The sequence below is a fragment of the Mus caroli genome, chromosome 5 (genome assembly GCF_900094665.2).
Source record: "Mus caroli chromosome 5, CAROLI_EIJ_v1.1, whole genome shotgun sequence".
NCBI classification, from domain to species: Eukaryota; Metazoa; Chordata; class Mammalia; order Rodentia; family Muridae; genus Mus; species Mus caroli.
Genome location: NC_034574.1, coordinates 101,502,000 through 101,517,639, shown reverse-complemented (window position 1 = coordinate 101,517,639; position 15,640 = coordinate 101,502,000). Strand labels below are relative to the sequence as shown.

The 15,640-nt window shown below is 42.2% G+C and overlaps 2 protein-coding genes across 9 annotated transcripts in view; one reads left to right on the top strand and one right to left on the bottom strand.

Annotated features, from left to right (window-relative positions):
• Positions 1–4,749, bottom strand: part of Tmem175 (transmembrane protein 175) — a 16,206-nt gene extending 11,457 nt beyond the window's left edge. For 2 of the 5 annotated variants that reach the window (XM_021162197.2, XM_021162201.2), the window contains exon 1: positions 4,514–4,730. The gene's annotated coding sequence lies outside the window, so the exon portion shown is untranslated. The other 3 variants (XM_021162200.2, XM_021162196.2, XM_021162199.1) reach the window with 3 other exon arrangements.
• Positions 4,750–4,805: 56 nt separating this feature from the next.
• Gak (cyclin G associated kinase) overlaps positions 4,806–15,640 on the top strand; it is a 63,496-nt gene continuing 52,661 nt past the window's right edge. For 2 of the 4 annotated variants that reach the window (XM_029477188.1, XM_029477187.1), the window contains exons 1-4: positions 4,839–5,077; positions 9,537–9,598; positions 10,415–10,474; positions 11,285–11,402. In XM_029477188.1, coding sequence (XP_029333048.1) covers positions 4,933–5,077; positions 9,537–9,598; positions 10,415–10,474; positions 11,285–11,402 — 385 coding nt within the window. In that variant the 5' untranslated portion in view covers positions 4,839–4,932. Of the gene's footprint in view, positions 5,078–9,536; positions 9,599–10,414; positions 10,475–11,284; positions 11,403–15,640 lie in introns of all 4 variants that reach the window. The other 2 variants (XM_021161777.2, XM_021161780.2) reach the window with 2 other exon arrangements.

Here is a 15,640-nt window from a genome sequence, read left to right as displayed (position 1 = left end):
TGTGAGCCACCATGTGGTTGCTGGGATTTGAACTCTGGACCTTCGGAAGAGCAGTCGGGTGCTCTTACCCACTGAGCCATCTCACCAGCCCCCTGCAATCTCTTCTTAACCCTTGGCAACTGCTGGCTTTTTTTTTTTTCCTTTTCTTTTTTTCTTTTTACTGTCTCCATACTTTTACTTTTCCCAGAATGTCATGTAACTAAAATTGTAATAGATTTTTCAACTTTCTAGCTGACTGTCATCAGTACCAAAGTTAAGGAATCCTGACAAAGATAATCATATAAAAATATGCATTTTAGTTATTCCTTTCCAATATGGCTGCCTTATTGTTACATTATTTACTATTTCCAATACAATGTTGAATAGAATAAGACCACCCTTGGCTTACTGATCTCAGGGGTAAAATATTAGGTTATATTATGTATGATAACAATTGTAACATTTTCAAAGATGACCCAAGTATGTTGAAAATGCTTCTGTTTATTCCTGGTTTTGCTTAATTTTTTTTTTTTTTTTAGTATTTTTAAAATTTTTGAATTGTGTGCACACACCTGTGTAGTGCCCACAGATGCCAGAGCTGAGCATCTGATCCTCTGAAACTGGAGGTCCAGATGGCTGTGGGCTACTTCTGGTGCTCTGGCACAGCACCAAGTGCCCTTAACTTCTCCAGCCCCTGCTTAGTTGTTGTTTTAAATCAGGAACGGGTACTGGGTTTTGTCAAATGCTTTTTCGTTAACCACTGTAGCCCTGGCTGCCCTGGAACTCACTATCTATCAGGCTGGCCTTGAATTAGCAGAGATCCACCTGGCTCTACTTCCCAAGGCCTATTATTAAAGGTGTACCTCACTATGCCAGGCTATTTGGTTTTGTTCTTCACTTTTTAGTAAGCATAAATTACATTGGTCAAAATTTAAATACAAAGTCAAGTTTGCATTCCACAGATAAACCTCAACCAGTTATGATGTGTTATTTTATATATAGAGAAACTAGATATCCTTCATTTGAGATGCCTAGAAACAGTATTTCATATGTCAAAAAAAAATTGGGGCAATGGACATTTTATTGGCTGGACATTTTCTTTCTTTTTGTTTTGTTTTGTTTTGTTTTGTTTTTCGAGACAGGGTTTCTCCGTGCAGCCCTGGCTGTCCTGGAACTCACTTTGTAGATCAGGCTGGCCTCAAACTCAGATATCCGCCTGCCTCTGCCTCCCAAGTGCTGGGATTAAAGGCATGTGCCACCACTGCCCAGCTTGGCTGGACATTTTCAATCCCAAAGTAAAAAGCCTGAAACCGTTTGAGCACCAACCATTGTTGGCACTTAAAAAGTTTTGGATTGGCTGGATTGATGGCTCAGTGGTTAAGAGCACTGACTGCCCTTCCAGAGGTCCTGGGTTCAATTCCCAGCAACCACATGGTGGCTCACAACCATCTGTAATGGAATCCGATGCCCTCTTCTGGTGTGTCTGAAGAGAGCAACAGTGTACTCACATACATAAATGAATAAATCTTTTTTTAAAAAACATTTTGGATTTTGGATTAAGAATGGTCAAACTTTACCAGACTTATTTTGCTAACACATTTTTAAAACAATTTTTAAAAATGTATCTTTATGGGCTGGTGAGATGACTCAGTGATTAAGAGCACTGATGGCTCTTCCAAAGGTCCTGAGTTCGAATCCCAGCAACCACATGGTGGCTCACAACTATCCGTAATGAGATCTGACTCCCTCTTCTGGGGTGTCTAAAGACAGCTACAGTGTACTTACATATAATAAATAAATAAATAAATAAATAAATAAATAAATAAATAAATAAATCTTTTTAAAAAATGTATCTTTATGAAAAATATTAGTTTGTTGCTTTCTTGTATTATTTTTGCCAAGTTAGGTAGGAGTTGAGAAATACTTCAATTTTCTGTATAAACTCATGTAGATTTAAAAAAAAAATTTTTTTTTCTTAAATGTTTAGTGGATTCCTAGTAGAGCCATGTAAGTCTGAAATCCTTTGAGTGATTTTAATCTAGAAAGTGAATGCTTTAACAGGTTTAGAATTGTTTAAGTTACCTACTTCTTCCTGAGAAAGCTTAGTTTATATTTCCAATGAATTCATTTATTTAACTAAGTTGAATTCACTGGGAAAATGTTCACAACAGCCTTTGGTTATCCTTTCAATAGACATTTCCCTTATTTGTGATCTCAGTAATTTTTCTTTTTCTTACTCAATTTGGCCTGTGACTTCTAAGTTTTACTGACTCAAAGAATCAGTTCTTGTTTCATTGATTATTTATTGTTTGTTCCACTGCACTTTGGTATTTATCTTCCTTAAATTACTTTGCGTTTCATTTTTCTGATTTTTTAAAAGATGAACACTAAAGTCACTAAATGTGATCAATTTCCTACTAATGACTTAATACTATCCCATTATTTTGAAATTCTATATTTTTATTTTCAGCTTGTACAAAACTACTACCTTTGATTTCTTCTTCACATAAAAGGATACTATCCTTTTCCATTCAGAAACATTTTTTCACACTGCTAATTTCTAGTTAAATTCATTGTGATCAGATAACATGCTTGTTTCATTGCCCAGATGTTCTAGGTTAGTAATTCTTTACACACTTGGAAAATATGTGTATCTGCTAATTAATACTAATTCTGTGCATTAATAGGAATTGCTGATTACTCTAATTAATAGGTATTGCTCTATAAATGTTCATTAATTCAAGATGATTGACAGGGCTATTTAAGTCCTCTATATCCTCTGTGATTTTCTGGATACTTATCATTCATTGAGAAAACAATCTCCAACTAACTCAACTTCCAATTTGTCTCTCTCCTTTTGGGTCTATTAACTTCTCAGCTAACACACTTTATAAATTTGGCTTTATAGTTGATACATCTTTTTTTGTTTTAAACTAAAATTTTTTTGTGTATGACTTTTGCCTGCATATACCTATGTGCACCACATGCATACTTAGTGCCTACAGAAGTTTAAAGAGGGCCCTGAATCCCCTGGAACTGGAGTTATAAGTGGTTGTGAGCTGCCATGTGGATGTTGGGAATTGAACCTCAGCACTCTGCAAGCACAAGAGTTCTAAACCACCGAGCCATCTCTTCAGCCCTGATACATTCTTTTTATGGTTTCACCCCTTCATCATTATAAAATAACTTACTCTTTGGCATTATCTTTTACTACCACAAGAGAATGTGTTGGTGGAGGAAGAGCATGGATTCAGTTTTAAATCTGTATGTGTACATACATGAGGTGGGATCACGAGAGACCACAAGATGCAGTTCCAGTTAAAATGGTCTTGGAATGGCATCTACTACAATGCCATAAAATTGATCTATAATTACATGATTTAGAAATTTCCACTTGTCCTAGGTCATGCCAGCAAGAGTTTATGGCGTCAAGTTTCATTATATGCTATAGTGAACTGTTCGTGATGTTTCTCATGATGCTGTTTTAGGTCTCTTGAAGGCTACCAAGCCTCCAATTCCCTACTTTTTCCTCTTGCTTTCAGATTTATTTTCCTTCTAAATAGTGAGATCTGAAGCCACCAAAAAATAAAAAATCCCTCAACTTCATTCCAGTAATAACATAAAGTTACCTGCAACTGCAAGCCGTAGCTACTTCCTCCTCCCTGCCTCTTATAAGTGATTCTCTTATAGAAAGGTGCCATTTCTATACCAACACTAAATATCCTCTATCTGGATGTGACTTGACTGTCCTACTATTCTGAGACAGTACTCCTCTCCACTATACTGGAAAGCCTTCACTCTCTCCCATTGGCTTTAGGCTGCTCAAGTCTCCCATCTAAGATCATGTTAACAACACACTGCCCTTTCAGCTCCCACACTCTTCTCCACAAATCTCCTCAGTTACCTACAGGTACCATCTCTACTTCATCAGTTCTTTATTCCTCCAGGTGTTATCCAAAGCTTCCACTTCACCATTTCTAGGAAACTACTGTCTCACCTACCACGTACCTGACTGTATACGAATGATAATCTTTCATTTCTTTTCTACTTGACTTTTTAAAGAGCAGGTAGTCCCTCCCCCCAAAAGGTGTATTTAATAGCATACAATCCTGGGACAGTTAAGATGTTGATTTGGGCTTAAGGATCCATTTTTCAGTCCAAAAGCACATACTCTACCCAAGGCTCTGCAATTTCATATGGCTTCAGAAACCACGGAGGTACGGAGACGGGTGGGGAATCCCATGACTTTGCCTCACCTGAGATGGACAGCTCTAAGTGTTTGACATCACACGGGATTCTGCGTCCAGTGCTGCCAGGTGACTTTTGTATACACGTTGTGAAGCTTTCTCCGCCCCCTTTTAAAACTTACGTTTTTCGGTCTTAATTCTAGCAACTAGTTCATCCTCCCCCAAACCTGTGTGGACCAAAACATAAATGTCTGTGGTTCATAGGCTGGCTGCTTGTCTGCAAGATACCCTCTTCTCCTAAACCGGGCATTAGGGACACTTAGGGTGGGCTCCAGGCCTCGCTTTACCTTGAGGCGTCAGGCGCGAGGGGCGGGCTCTGGGGCGGTCCGCAGCGCGCGCCCAACGTCCCGCGACGCTCTAGCCACCGAGGCTGGACCTGGGCCAGCGGAAGCAACCAGACGAGGTAAGGGTCAGATGGCGACAGCCCTACCTCCGTGCCTCCTAGGAGCTTGAGGTCCGTAGGATCGCACCCTCTGCGCCTGCGCCTGCGCCTGCTGCTGCTGCTGCTGCTGCTGCTGCTGGCTCTGCAGAAACACGCGCCCTTCCGCCTGCTGCGTCAGGGCGGGGCCGCGGCGTCGGGACGCAACTCGCTCTCTGATTTACGTCACGGCGCGGGCGGAAGATGGCCGGGTTGTTCGCCCGCAGCTGCTAACCCGGCAGTGCGGAGCTGGAGCCTGGCTCCCGCTGCCGCGGAGCGGCCGACGCCATGTCGCTGCTGCAGTCTGCGCTGGACTTCCTGGCGGGCCCTGGTTCTCTTAGCGGAGCTGCGGGCCGTGATCAGAGTGACTTCGTGGGGCAGACAGTGGAGCTGGGCGAGCTGCGTCTGCGGGTGCGGCGGGTCCTGGCCGAGGGTGAGGCTTAAGGCGTCGCCAGGCCGCGGGAGGCAGGAGCAGCCCAGGAGGGTCGCTGCTGGGGTGTGGTTCGAGTCTGGGCGCGTGACGGTCACCGCTTTAGGCAGGGGCAGCAAGGACGATCGTGTCCAGGGTGTGAATCAAGTCTGAGACCAAGAGAGTCACGACTGAGGTGTGGGTCAGATCAGGGCCGCAGGGAGTCATCTCTCCGGGCATGGTCTGCAGGGGGAAAAGACACTGCTGGGATGTAAATCAGGCCATCGCTATTGAAGGGCCATTGCTGGGGTGTGAATCAGGTCGGAGAAGGGTCTTACCAGGAAGAGAGACCACAGGGGCTTGTGGGTTAAGGCCTTTGGTGGTTACTGCAGAGGATAGACTGCTTCGGGTTGAACACTTACTTCCTGGTGGGTTGAGTTAGTAGTACAAGGGTCATGCTAGCAGGTGGTTATCCAGTAAAGGAGGCCTGGGTCTGGAAGGACCACCTCTACTTAGGGTCAAAGCTGTATCTGGGGCATATACAGAAAGACTCAAAGGTGGAGTCAGGTCAGGAGGTGAGCACAGTCACTCTGGGGTCATAAGCTGTTATTCTTTGTATCATATCCAGCGTTGTTGTTGCATCCCGAGGGCTATCTTGAGATGGCAGTGTTTGTGCTGCTGAGTTCTGGAGCCTGTACAGTCTTCCCTTGCTTGATGAGGTAGAGGATAGACTGGGGCCCTACAGTCTTGTTTTCTTTTATAGCCTAAATGCCTCACCTCTTGAGTTTTTTCTGTAGTGATCTCGAATAAGGTACAGGAAGCAGAGCCTGTAGCTGTAACCTTTAAGAACCTTGCTTGAGCCGGTCGTGGTGGCGCCCGCCTTTAATCCCAGCACTCAGCACTCGGGAGGCAGAGGCAAGCGGATTTCTGAGTTCATGGCCAGCCTGGTCTACAGAGAGAGTTCCAGGACAGCCAGGGCAATACAGAGAAACCCTGTCTAAAAAAAAAAAAAAAAAAAAAAAGAAAAAGAAAAAAGAAACAAACAAAAAGAACCTTGTTTGATAGACAGTTCCATAGTTATGTGTCTTGAGGTCAGTCTAAGTTTGTAGCTTCCTCACACAGGATTTGTAATCAGTTTGTGTGAAGGAATTCTGTTTTCTCTTTTATGATTTTTTTTTTAAAGATTTACTTTTTTTTAAAAAAATGGTGTTTTGCCTGCCTCCATCTCTGGACATTATCTGTATGCACTGCCTGCTGAGACCAGAAGAGGACATTGGATCCCCTGGAAATGTAGTTAGAGACAGTCGTTAACCTCTGTGTGGTTGCTAGGAATCCAGTGTTGCTTTTCTCCTCTGCAAGAACAATAAATCTTCTTCAGCCACTCACTGTGCCTTTTTATTATTATTATTATTATTATTAACTTATTCATTTTGTCCATCAGTATCTAGGAGTATGCCAGATCTCAGGTTCAGAGAGAAGAGTGGCCTGACTCAGGTCTGAAGTAGCTCTCAGGATTGGAGAGTCATCTTGTTAAGGTTGTCCATGACATTTGTGATTGGTAGGAGCAGGGAACTTGTTTAACATTCTTTCTTTACTATGGAATCGCAGAGGTGACGTTTTGATAGTAGCTTGTCATACTTATTCTCCACTGTGATTGTGCATAGATTTGGATGTGATTTTGGTAGAAGACCTGTGGTGCTTTTCCCCTCCAGAGATGGGTTTAGGCCCTCCACTAACAGTCTGATATGTGATATTCCCTTTCATCTGTTGAAATGACAAAGATGGTGCCAGATCGGTTTGTTCATTCTGAAGATACCAGGCAGTTGCCTTAGTTTTTCCAAAACTTCAACCCTGAACTGATGGCACAGGCCTGTAACCCTAGCTTCTTGGGAGTTTGAGGCGGGTAAATTCCAACTTCAGGGAATTTACTACAGGTAGACTACAAAGCCAATCTGGGCCAGTTAGTAAGATGCTGTCTTGAAAAGTAAAAAAGGGCTGGGGTTATATAGTTTAATGGCATAGCACTGGCTTAACATGTATGAGGCCCTAGGTTTAATCCACATACCAGAAGGGAAGAGAGGAAGAGAAGAGATGGACTGACTTGGTTTCCTTTCTTATAGAATGTAAAATAAGACACATATTCAGCTAGTAGAAGGAAGAGGCAGCTTGGGTGCAGCAGTACAATAAATAGTGTGAATTCCAGGGTAGCTGGAAGGCCTGCCTCTATAAAAGGGAGCCAGGAGAAGATGGCTGTGTGCTGTACCCACCTGGCCAAGAGGCCATCTCTAGTGGGACGTGGTTCCAATTGCTAGGAGAGGGAGGTTGTGTAAAGCAGGAAGCTTACTCAAGCCACATCTAAACCAGGATGAAAAACCAGGAAGTGTGGGCAGCCACTGTCTCTGTAGAGAGCAGCTCTTTCCCTCTGCTCTCTGGCCCAGCCAGGAATAAAAATAATCAGTGCAATTGTAAGCCATAGTTTTCTTCTTTTTATACTTAATGTGATAATTTAAGGCTTTTTTTTTTTTTTCTGAATTGAGACAGTAAGGAATCTGTATATTTTTGCATAGATTACTTAAATGAGTCCTGAGCAGCAGCCGTAGGCCATGGGCCATTGGGATTTATGTTCTCTCACAAGAGTATGAGGGAGGCTCTTAACAACTTCAGAACTTTTCTGGTTCACAAAGATGACCTTATATCATGGGATGGTCTCAGAGAGGCCGAGAAAAATTTCTATACTCAAATAAATTGCTCTGTCTCTAAGTAAATGAATAAATATTCTCATTGTAGGCACATTGCTTCTATCAGTTTATATCAGGTTTTGTCACAGGAATGTATGATAAACCAAGCTTAGTTGTCAGACGGTTTTTATAGTTATTATTAATTTGATACTGGAATGTGAAATAAGTTGTTAGGCAGAACCATAAAGCCATATAGCCTTTTACTCATTTTGGAATTTGTCGTAAGTCTTCACTTTTTTTTTTTTAATTTATGTTTATGACTGTGCCCATGTGAATGCACTGTGTGCATCCATGATATCGGTGGAGGTCAGAAGACGTTATCTGATCCCCAGAAATTGGACTTAGGGAGGGTTATGACCAACCATATGGTTGCTTGGAACCGAACCTGGGTTCTCTGCAAGAGCAGGAGTGCTTTAATGCTGAGCCATCTCTCCAACTCCTGACTTTTGTGTCCTATAGCCCTTCTGTTTTATAGTTTGTTCCTCTCTTCTCTTTTTGTTTTAGTGGGGGGCATGTCATGGCTAGCATGTGGTCAGAGAGTGACTTGCAACTGTCCCTTATCTCTTTCCACAATGCTGATTCTGGGGATTGAACCCAGGTCATGAGGCTTAGTGGCAAGCTCCTTTATCTACTGAGCCAGCCATCTTGCCAATCTGTTTATCTTCTTCCATTTTCTTCTCTTCCCGTTCCCTCTATTCTCTTCTTTCTCCCTTCCTCCCTCCCTCTCTTTTTCCCTCTAATATTTTTTTTTGAGATTTCACTAAGTATGCTACATGAAAGATGCTAATCTGCAAATGAAAACATCTTTACATCTTTTGTGATTTGGAAGCCTTTGAATTTCTTTTGTCTAACTGCATCAGCAAAAGGATCTTGTATAATACTGATTATCAGTGGTGTGAATATGCACCTTGGTCTTCATCCTGATCTCATTTTACCACTAATGCTGCTGCTGTTGGTCCTTTAGGGACATTCCTTATAAGACTGAGGAAGTTCCTTCCTAGTCTTGGTTTACTGGCAACTTCACATTTTTATGATGGGACTGAGTATTTAAAGGAAGCATTGGGAAGGCTGAGTTAGAGAATGAATTCAGAGCCAACATAGCAACCTTGTTTTTGTTTTTTAAAGATTTATTTATTTAATCTATGAGTGCTCTATCTACACATACACCTGCATGCCAGGTCATATTAGAGATGGTTATGAGCCATCATGTAATTGCTGGGACTTCAACTCAGGACCTCTGGAAGAGCAGCCAATGCTTTTCACCACTAAACCATCTCTCCAGCCCTTCAACTTGTTTGAAAAAAGCAAAACATCAGTTCTTTGATTCATCTTTATGAGTGCTATTGATCTGGTTTTTTTTTGTTTTGTTTTGTTTTGTTTTGTTTTCTCTTAGAATGTCAGGGCAGCACAATCTACTTTTTTCCTCTGGGTGTGGATATTTGTCTACTTGCGCTGGCCTTCCTTGGTGTTTGATAACCCAGGTAGACTTCATCAGTGTTACTTGTTTTCAGGATACTTGCTTTTTATTTTCCAGGGTCCCTGTTTCTATTTGTTGATGCAAATTACACTTTCCCTTTCTATCTCTGAGCAGAAGGTATAAAGAGCTGTGACATAGAAATTGGGCTGCAGTGTTTTTGTAGGAAGCAGTTACTATGTGTGGCCAAACTTTGGTTTGTAGTTTATTTAGTAAAGGTATTTCTAAGCTTAAGTCATAGCACTGACCAACAATTCTTTTTGTTTTTCAGGAGGGTTTGCTTTTGTTTATGAAGCTCAAGATCTGGGAAGTGGCAGAGAGTATGCATTAAAGGTAATAATTAATGACAAATAATTTTATGAGGATTTTAGTTTATTGTAAAGGTATCTTGGGTTATTTTCAAGAATGCATCTCTTTTATTCTATACCTATCAGTCAGTTTCGGTCTGTTAATCCTTGTCCCCTCCATGTTCTCTGGGCTTCACCCCTATGCTCACAGCTCTAACTTGGGTTGAGAGCTCTCTTAGGAGCTTCCTATCTTATCTGGGGATATGGTCGGCTTTGGAGGGAGGAGTGGGAGAACCCCTCTGGGCTTCATCCATATTAGTCCACGTGTCAAAATAAAGGACCAGGGATTTGAAGAGTACAGAAACCACTTACCTAATTTACATTCATGGCATCTGTGAATAGGATTAAAGTAATGTGGTAGGAAGGGATCTCTCCATCTCAATGCCCAGTTAGGCAGCTCTGATTTTTATCCTGAGACATAGCAGTAGGTCCAGCTCTGCCTTAATGGGCAAGCAGAGGACCCTTTTCTTGTCAAGGGTGGGACATAGTCAGTGGACCCTTAGACCAGGGGTTGTTTTGGCAGTCCACCTTGTATGCATATGTTTGCTAGGTATATATTGTATCTCCTTGTTTGTCTTGTTTTACTCTGGCCTGTTTTTACTTTTTCTTGGGTCTTTGGAGTATAAAGATCATTCAAGGTTTCTAAGCTTCTGTGAGATCAGATGTTCTAATCCAGGTAAATGGTGTGCTATGCTCCTTGAGATTTGGTGTCCTTTAGACACAGTGCTTACATTCTCCCGGGTGTTTTATCTGTTAAACAGAAGGTAAAAAGACTTCAATCTTGTGTGCTATTCCCTGACAGAGATTACTGTCCAATGAAGAGGAAAAGAACAGAGCCATCATTCAGGAAGTTTGTTTCTTGGTATCCTTTTCCTGAGACTGAAAGTTGCTGCCATCACTAACTGTGTCAAACTTGACATAGTTACCAGGAGGCCCCTGTCATAAATTAAAGTCAGCCTTTTGCTTTTACTAGACTTCCTATAGACATTTCTCATGCAGAGGATTTTTCTGTTATTCATTGTCCTAGCTGAAGTAAAAATCTCCTACGTGTTAGGAAATGGGTTGCTGGGCCCGCTGTTTCAGTCTTTGAGGTCTCCATGCTAAACAGATAGGTCGGTTATCACAAAGAGAGTCCCACTTTGTCCCTCTGATGACCTAGGCAAGGACTATATGGATACTACCATATCAGTGTGCCTCAGTGTGGCACCCGATGCACTCCTCATGCTGTACAAATGGCACATAACAACTTTTCTTGCCTATTCTCTTCTACTACATAATGTCTACCTATAAGGCATAGTCTCTGCTGCAGATAGAATTTGCTTCCTTTTCTTTTTAGACTATTCTGTGCTGTCTGATAGCCAAATGACTGCTTGATCTTTGAATGTGCACAGTTACTCCTCACCATCTTCCTGTTGTGGAGCCCAGAGGGCTTCTGCCTCTGTCTCTCTGACCCACTCATATCTAGCATTTCCGCTAGGTTCCTCCCACACTCTTCACCTTCTCACTGTCCTTATGTGTCCCTCCCTCACCATTCTGTTCAGATGCCCATATATGCTAAGGCATAAGTCAATTTGGGTATCATGACTTTGGTTTCTTAACACTTATGAATGTTTATTTTTAAGTGCACAGAGTTGTGGGCGTACTTATTCACATTCTTCTTTAACAAGACATGCAGAAAAAACTTTCTGGCCACCCCAATATTGTCCAGTTCTGCTCTGCAGCATCCATAGGAAAAGAGGAATCGGACACTGGGCAGGCTGAGTTCCTCCTGCTTACGGAGCTTTGTAAAGGTAAAGTGCCTTGAAGTTTAAGTGCTTTCTGATGTGTTTGAACAGTTGTTAAATACTCCCAATATGTTGTGAAAATGCATTGGTCTTGACTGAAAGAGCCAGCCAGCTATCCACTGATCTTGGTGTTGATTGGAATATGCATTTGTGTGTCCTTCATGGATTATAGGTTCTTGTTTGTTTGTTCCTTTGTGTGTCTTGAGACAGTCTCACGATGTAGGTCTGGTTGTCCTGGAACTTGCTATGTAGACCAGACTAGTGTTGAAATCACAGATACCTACATACCTCTGCCTGCTGGAATTAAAGGTGTGCAACCATGCTTGGCCTTAGGCTGCAGATTCTGAAGAGCAGGGTCTCATATCTTTCTCCTGAAACAGGATGAGTAGGCATGCAGTGGAACCTCAAGTGTCCTCCTATGTAATCTGGAAAAGATCAACACTGGCACATACATAAGTGGTATATCCTTAGGTAGTGCAAATAGTGGTTTTGAGAGGAAAGGAGGAATCACTTAATGGGCAGGTAGCCTTATCAAGCTCAAACCTGAGAAAGTGTCAGGAGGACTTTTTGATGCATTGGCAGGCCTGTGGGTAGGACATACCTCAGGTAGATCTCTAGGGACAGTGGTTGCCTGGATGACTATGGATAATGCTTAGCAAGTTTTTACTTGCTGGGTATGGCATTGCATTCCTGTAATTCTAGCAATGGGGAGTTGAACCCCATACTCTGGCTGTGAAGTGGAATTGACCACTCAAAAGTAGCAAACTCTACCACACAGAACTCTGCTGCTATCTGCCAGAATGCTATGCAGTTCCAGCATGTGGTCTGAAGTGTGTGATGCATGTGCTGAGGGAAAATTATGGTACAAGTGGCTGCTTGTGTGTCCACCTAAGCAGTGAGTATTGGGAGAGAAGAGGCCAAGAGAGACCAAGGAGCTCAGGGAGGCTGAGACAGGGAGCCTACGGAAGGAATCCCAACCTTGTTAGATCCACTGCACATAGCCAGTGATCATGAAAAACTGTACTGTGATGGCTGGAGTAGAGACAAGCCAGTAGCAGACAGATGAGAACAGAGGAGAAAGCTAGAGACAATGAGTGAATAGATTGGGGAAAGGAGCAGAAATGGAATATCTCTGTGATAGGGAGAGGTGTTGAGTGGGTGTGTAGAAGCCACAGATGAGCCAGTAGGATCTTTGTGCCGAGTGGAGGAGGGTGGGGATCTGTGTAGGTCACATGCAGCTTCTTAGTTGTCAGAGTCAAGAGGCTGAACGTGCGGTACTGACTTGTTTCTACATGGCGGGAAGCCCTGGATGTTAGTTCCTACTGGGGCAGGGCCTTCTCCTTCAGTCCTCTCTACGTCTGTACTTGTGTATCTGCAGGTCCCTGTCAGACTTAAACAGTACCCTGGTCCATCTGTTGGCAAGGTCATTCCACTGTGCATAGAGGTCAGAAGGCTGTGACGTGGGTATCTATCTGGCTAAGGACTGCCGGGGCAGAGGTGGATTAACTACATCTCAATTGGCATATAGCCAGATAGTTTGTGTGCTCACCTTTTTAATTCTAAAGTTTTAAATTTAATGAAAACATAAAAGTTCAGTGAATGGATACATTAGATTTTCTAGTTTGTAACATTTTTCTTGTAGTTGATTTATCTTTCTCCTTGGTCTTGCTTTTCTTTCTGTTTAAGACAAGCTGCAAACATCAAGATCAATAACCGTGGGTGTGTGCTTGTTAATTTGTTTGTTTTTTAAGGCCGCCTCACTCTGGCCAAGGTTGGCCTGGAACTTGAATCAGTCTTCCTGTCTTGGCCTCATGAGGGCTAGGATTATAGGCCTCTGTCACTCCTCCCTCAAAACCAAAACTCACTGTCTGAGAGCAGGGACCTTTTCTGTTACAGTTGCAGACTCAAACTGTTCACCTGACTTACTTTGGATGTAGTATATAGTGTATGATTAGCCAGGATGTCTTCCTAATATCTCACCCAGCCCCCAACAAAGTTCTCCGTGGTTTCTTAAGTTGTAGTCAATTTGAGTCTGTTTTCTGAGCAACCCTAGGCCATTTCCTTACAAGCTAGAAAGGTGCAGCTCTAGTGATCCCGCCTCCAGCTTAGAATTCTTGGGATAGAAAGAAGCCCTGTCCCTGTGCTAGGAAGTGTAGGAGGCTGATTTGTCCAGTCTGCTACATTTTGTCTTCATGGATTCCTGTAGTTCCTGCTATATTCAGTTATAAAAGAGCATATGCTCATTGAACAAGTAAAAGTAAGATTGATGACCGCTATTGAATAATCAATTAGGGATCATCCTGAGGAAGACGAATACTGCCTTCCTCAGTAGCCTCTAGTCTGTAATTCTTCATTTAGGGTTGAGGCCCCTTGAAATTTCCCCCTTCCTTCTTAGCATGTCTATTAGCATTATTATTGTTTGGATATTGTTTAGTCAGCTATATAGTTTCAGTATCATGGATATAGCTTGTCATTTCTACAGAACACAGTCTCATAGCAATCTGTCTTCCCATTCCTTGGATTCACTCTGAAATCACATATAAGCAAACAAAACTAAATAGATTTAACAGGTTGTATTTACATGAGTGTATACACACACAAATAATAATAGTAATAGTAATAATAATGAGGCTAGGAATTTTAGAGTAAGGGGTAGACAGAGGCATAGTAAGGAGCAGGCATAGGAGGTAATAGAGGGAGAAAAGGGAAGGAGGATATATTTTAATTTAAAATATTAAGGGAAAAAGCAAAAGAAGGAGGTAGAAGCAAGAATTAAATAGATCCTATGAAAGTATTTTTCTTGTTAAAACCTTAACTGTACCAAACATGTATTGGTGCTGGTAGTGTTCCCCCATCCCTAATATATAATAAGGCACAGTAGATGCCTGCTATGTGTAGTATCAAACCATGCACAATGACATTGCAGCACTGCAGCAGTCCACCTGATAACCAGGAAGTCACTATAGGCGGTAGTGACGGTAGAACTTATGCAGTGGTGACTACGCTACTATTTATGACCTCCCTCCTTTGCCATTTATGAGATCAGAAAGCTTTTGAATGATGCAAATCTTGGTTTTTGGAAATCTTGGTTTGAAAGATATGGATAATATCTGTGAGAAGCTCAGTTCATTGTCTTTTCTGTTTTCTGAGGTGGTGGAGGTGTAAAAGGAGTGGATTCAGGTGCTGTCTTTAAACAGGGTAATGTGGGAGTCAGAAAGGTCCGACCTGCTACATTTTCTCTTTCACATATATAAGTGTATATATACATACATGTTTATATGTGTGTTTGGGTATATGTGCTTGAAGTTGGCATCTGGTATCTCCTCAGACACTCTTCTAACCTACATATTGAGGTTTTAAAGTCTCTCATTGAACCCAGGACTCACTCAGCTTGCTCTAGGGATTTCATTTCTACCCATTGTATACTAGGATGTTTTTCACAGGCTGCTATATCCACCCATTTTTTTCCTAGGGTTCTAAGGATCTAAATCTGGTCTTCACACTTGTGTAGCAGTTAACCCACCGAACCAACCAACTCCTGCAATTCCTTTTTGGTAATCAAAAATCATTACCATGTCTTAGTAAGTCTCTATCGATAGATAAAACACAGTGACCGAAAGCAACCTGAACAGGAAAGGGCACATTCCATCCCTGAAGGAAGTCAGTGCCATAACTCAAGGCAGGAACCTGGAGGCAGGACTAGATGCTGAACACACTGAGGAATGTCGCTTATTGGCTTGGTTTGTTATATAACCCAGAACCATCTCACCGGGGTGGCACCACCCACAATGGACTGGATCCTCCCATATCAGTCACTAATTTAAAAAATGCCCCACAGGCTTGCCTACAAGACAAGCTGCTGAAGACAATTTTTAAATTCATAGTCCTCTTCCTAGATGACTCTAGCTTGTAATAGGTTGGCAAAAAACTAACCAGTACAAACTCATATGCTTTGGAGGGTGTCTCCCAGGTTCCAGGGAGGATACAGATAAGCAACAGTTTGCTTAAAGATGGACACCTCTGGCTTAAAGATTAGACAGGGCCTGCCTGGATTGGGGCAGAGTTGCTGGACCTCTGAGAAATTGGGGAATCCCTCCTCCTCATGGTAGCAGGTACAGAATTTACTAAAGGCATTTTTGAAGTCCTAGGTGGGGTCATGGACCTGTTCTTTAAGTTGATCTTTACTGTTACAGTCATTGGAAGCCCTTAATCCATCCTTTGTCCAAATAGGCTACTTTTTCTGT